The 5,243-nt window shown below is 38.3% G+C and overlaps 1 protein-coding gene across 3 annotated transcripts in view; it reads left to right on the top strand.

Annotated features, from left to right (window-relative positions):
- The first annotated feature begins 335 nt into the window (after positions 1-335).
- The window catches only part of LOC107718715 (large neutral amino acids transporter small subunit 4-like), a 16,091-nt gene continuing 11,183 nt past the window's right edge, over positions 336-5,243 (top strand). For all 3 annotated transcript variants that reach the window (XM_016525915.1, XM_016525914.1, XM_016525913.1), the window contains exons 1-2: positions 336-453; positions 1,165-1,402. In XM_016525915.1, the coding sequence (XP_016381401.1) occupies positions 1,243-1,402 (160 nt within the window). In that variant the 5' untranslated portion in view covers positions 336-453; positions 1,165-1,242. The remainder of the gene's footprint in view (positions 454-1,164; positions 1,403-5,243) is intronic.

The following is a 5,243-nucleotide window of genomic DNA, read 5'->3' as shown; positions in this document are numbered from 1 at the left end:
CCGTTTAGGAAATATCTCTATAATCAATAAACTCAGTCGAAAATATTGATTTCAGCATTGATGATAAAAAGGACCTTCCGTTTAATGAGGCGACAAATCTAAAAACTATTTCCTGAACAAAATCGAGCCCAATTCACCCGCTTCTTCAAATGCAGAATTGCAGATAAACATCTAGCTCACCTGTTCATTTTTCAATGCAGCGGCAGACTCGCAGCTGATTGGCTGATAGGTGCACTCAGCCTCCTGATGCAGCCAATAGAAACGATTCAATGCTTTCCCACATGAAACCGCTTTAAATTCGTCAGTTGCACTGAAACAAGCTCTCAGTAGCTTAAGTGCCGGTAACTGCAGGAGGCACAGAGAGAGGAGAAGAGAGAGAGAGAGCAAAGGCAGCAAAGGGGAAGACCACTCTGCACTAAAGGGCTACAAAACTTGTTTGCCTGCCTCTCAAAGGTATGTGTTTTGTTTTATTTTATTTTTTATAACTATATATTATTTTATAATTATATAGGCCTATTTTATTTATAAATTTTTTCTTTTATTTTAAGCAAATGCTTGTGTATTATAGTTAATAGTACAAATAATAGTAGTAATACAGTTAGTTTGTTTCACTACAGTTAGTTTGTTACACTTTAAGACAAAGAATATTATTCTTTCACACACTAAATGTTAATTTTACATTAAAATTCCATTACAAAAAGTGCTAATTAACTTTAATAAAAATAATAATGCATGTGTGTTTGAAATACAAGTCACACTAAGATAAGCCTAAGATAATGTCATAATGTGTTATGTAGCTTAAATAGCTCTCTTTTTAATATTTTGCATCTAATCAATGTGTGGGATCTGTTGTAATGTGAATTTTGTAGTTTTGGGACCCCTCCCTGTCACTATTCTTACACTGTATTGCAAAACAGCCTGAATGACTTTGAAAGAACTGACTCTGAAAGTGATATATGCATAACAAAGAACGTGTGAGTCTTTGAAGTGGCTTTAGAGGCTCATTCACACATCTTAATAAGAGTTCAATAACTCAATTTTTAGGACTGTCTTCATTTTAGTTCTGTCTGCAGTATGCTTCTATTTCATCCCATGCAGAAATGTTTAACTTGGTCATTACATTAAAATGACTTCAACACACCTCTCTCTCTTCTTTATCCACAGATTGTGAGGGTTGATTCCACCAGACACTGTCGAACACCCTTTTCCTCTTATCTGTCTGCTATCCTACTCCTTGCAGCCATGGCACCCACTCTAGCCACGGCATTTGCCCGCCGCTGGTGGATGGCAATAGCAGCCATCATTGAAAACCTGCTCTTCTCGGCCGTTCTGCTGGGTTGGGGCTCCTTACTCATCATGCTGAAGTCTGAGGGCTTCTATTCATACCTCTGCACATACCAAGGTAAGAATCCTTCTTAAATATAATGTAACATCAAGAACAAGAACTCAAGAAAACTTTGCAGCAATTTAGAAGAGCCATTGAGGAACATTTAGGTTACATGGTCCGCAAGTCAAGCTTGTGATCTTACCTATGAAATAATTTAATTTAATGCATGAGTGTGTTTTATTTGTCACTACTTATATTGGCAAATTCCATCCATCCCTTTGTTCCAATCTGACGTTGAAACAAAGACTGTATCTGATAGTACTTGAAAGATCCAAGTCACATGTGTATTGTACAGTAATCCATCACTGACAGCAGAGTTTTATGTGGAGTAAATAATTGCGCTCTACAGCAAAACACTTTTGTGGTTACACTCTCTAAGGAGGAAGAATGACGTTTTGCCACAGGAGCCTCACAACCATAGACACCACAGACTTCCATTAAATCAGCTGGTAGTCACAGTAAAACATAGGAATGTTGAAAGGCTTTCCACAGGGATCCTGACCTAATCAAGTGCATCTTTAAATTGAGAGGCCTACCGCCTGTCAGATGTAAATTAAAATGTTTATCATCTCAGTTAGAACCGCAGACCTGCTGATTTGCTCATAATTGATTGATTGAACTGTCTTTGGTATTGATTAGCATTACATTAGAACATGTTTTGGTCTTTTTGTGGCTGGTAATGCCCTTTTATCACTGTTCTGTTCTCTCTCGGGCATTTTGGGCTTGATTTAATAAAAGATGAGGACATTGAGACCTATTTAACCACAAAAGCTGGTTTGAAATTCCCAGGCAGACAAGAAAAAAGGGGGTAGAGGATGGGCAGAAGATGAGAAAAAGAGTTGTTTGTGAAGGAAACAGTAGGAGGCTTATCGTTTGGGTAGATCTTGGAATAAAACTTCTTCTGGGTGGAGTGGTGGCATCTTACGTGTCTGTCTGTCTGCTTGGCATGGCATTTTTGCATGGAAAAGTGCTTATTGTTCCCTTTTGCTGCAGTCATAGTTCCCGTTTTTTGACATTACTCAGCTGATTTGACTGTCCTTTCGGTCAGTCACATTATTGTGACGTAATAAGACTGTCTCAGCAAAAATCATCTGTGTTCAAGACAGTATAAGTCCACAGATAAGTCTCAAAGGACAATATCTTGAGGCATTAGTCTTTGACCATTTTGAATGATGCGAAGCATGTGAGGACTCTTGTGGTTTAGTACATTAGCTGAGATTTCCCATAATACAATCTTTGAAGTTGTCACAATAAGAGTTTTTATCACGTTAGAAGAGCCATTGAGGAACATTTAGGTTACATGGTCCGCAAGTCAAGCTTGTGATCTTACCTATGAAATAATTTAATTTAATGCATGAGTGTGTTTTATTTGTCACTACTTATATTGGCAAATTCCATCCATCCCTTTGTTCCAATCTGACGTTGAAACAAAGACTGTATCTGATAGTACTTGAAAGATCCAAGTCACATGTGTATTGTACAGTAATCCATCACTGACAGCAGAGTTTTATGTGGAGTAAATAATTGCGCTCTACAGCAAAACACTTTTGTGGTTACACTCTCTAAGGAGGAAGAATGACGTTTTGCCACAGGAGCCTCACAACCATAGACACCACAGACTTCCATTAAATCAGCTGGTAGTCACAGTAAAACATAGGAATGTTGAAAGGCTTTCCACAGGGATCCTGACCTAATCAAGTGCATCTTTAAATTGAGAGGCCTACCGCCTGTCAGATGTAAATTAAAATGTTTATCATCTCAGTTAGAACCGCAGACCTGCTGATTTGCTCATAATTGATTGATTGAACTGTCTTTGGTATTGATTAGCATTACATTAGAACATGTTTTGGTCTTTTTGTGGCTGGTAATGCCCTTTTATCACTGTTCTGTTCTCTCTCGGGCATTTTGGGCTTGATTTAATAAAAGATGAGGACATTGAGACCTATTTAACCACAAAAGCTGGTTTGAAATTCCCAGGCAGACAAGAAAAAAGGGGGTAGAGGATGGGCAGAAGATGAGAAAAAGAGTTGTTTGTGAAGGAAACAGTAGGAGGCTTATCGTTTGGGTAGATCTTGGAATAAAACTTCTTCTGGGTGGAGTGGTGGCATCTTACGTGTCTGTCTGTCTGCTTGGCATGGCATTTTTGCATGGAAAAGTGCTTATTGTTCCCTTTTGCTGCAGTCATAGTTCCCGTTTTTTGACATTACTCAGCTGATTTGACTGTCCTTTCGGTCAGTCACATTATTGTGACGTAATAAGACTGTCTCAGCAAAAATCATCTGTGTTCAAGACAGTATAAGTCCACAGATAAGTCTCAAAGGACAATATCTTGAGGCATTAGTCTTTGACCATTTTGAATGATGCGAAGCATGTGAGGACTCTTGTGGTTTAGTACATTAGCTGAGATTTCCCATAATACAATCTTTGAAGTTGTCACAATAAGAGTTTTTATCACGTTCAAGCTTTCTCAGAAATGTGGTTAGGGACACTTTATATTGTGTGTGTGTATAAGCGTGTGTGTCATTCACTATCTGTTCCTTACATTTTATCAGATCTGGCCACCAAACTAATGCTGCGAATAAAAAGAACAACCACTCCTTTTCACTCCTTCTTGTGCCCTAATCTGTGCCCAAATCTTCGTATTATTAACGTGTTAAAATGTTTACAGTTTCCTTTAGGAATGTGAGTTTATTGTTAGTACTTCGCCATTTCTACATTTTAAGATCATTTTGAGAATTTCCATCAAAAAACTATTTGATCTCCATGTGACACTCATATTCAGAAAGGCATCATGTGGCAGTTGGCCCATCAGAAAATTTGTGAATATTATATCGCTATCAAACCAATGTATTACAGTGAAGACTGTTTATTACAGTGATGTTAAGTAATAAACCCCTCAACTGAGGTTCAGTAGGTTCATGTATGCTCCTCTATCAACCCTTCGATTGAATGCACAGACTCCCGACCTGTTTTTTTTTTGCTGAGACCAGGTGACTGTTATCTCTCCAGGTGTGACTTGCACATTTGCACATCAGTGTGGCCTACGTACACAATCTTTGGTGCATCTTTTGTAGTGTTTACAGTGGGAACACTGTTCACACATCAGCTCAGTTTAGAAAAGAAGCCAGAGCAAGCCTCAGTTCTTAGCAGTCGAAGTAAAATCCAACCCTTCATGTAGCATTAAAAAGTTCACAACCAGGTGCCAAACATGTCAGAATATTCTGCACTCAGTTCTAAAACTTGGAGTTGGAAACCGCCTCTTTGTTGTGGAACGAAGGCACGTGTGTCATCAGGATGACACTGGCACAGCTGAGTGGATAATTATAGCAAAGTCAGTTTCCACACCAATAATGCCACTGGGTGGTATCTTGAGGATTGAAAGAAAGATTTTGGTCTAATTTACTCACACTTCTCAAGGAAAGTGTTATTTTTCTAACCACATTTAGCATTTTTCAGAGAAACGTCATACTTTGTTTTATCACCTATCAGCAGTTATAGGATGGAAAAATATCCAGATTAGTATAAGGTCAGGTCTGATTATCTAGTTTATATGTCTCCAGTGAGCCAGCAGCTATTAATTGAGTGTCACCTGGTTCGGTATCAGTAGTTTATACCTGTATGTACAGTTTCTAACAGAAGTGAGTACACCCCTCACATTTTTGTAAATATTTTATTATATCTTTTCATGTGACAACACTGAAGAAATGACACTTTGCTACAATGTAAAGTAGTGAGTGTACAGCTTGTATAACAGTGTAAATTTGCTGTCCCCTCAAAATAACTCAACACACAGCCATTAATGTCTAAACCACTGGCCACAAAAGTGAGTACACCCCAAAGTGAAAATGTCCAAATT

The sequence above is a fragment of the Sinocyclocheilus rhinocerous genome, unplaced genomic scaffold, assembly GCF_001515625.1.
Source record: "Sinocyclocheilus rhinocerous isolate Xijiao unplaced genomic scaffold, SAMN03320098_v1.1 scaffold1655, whole genome shotgun sequence".
Lineage (NCBI taxonomy): Eukaryota > Metazoa > Chordata > Actinopteri > Cypriniformes > Cyprinidae > Sinocyclocheilus > Sinocyclocheilus rhinocerous.
This window is presented reverse-complemented; position numbering and strand designations above follow the sequence as displayed.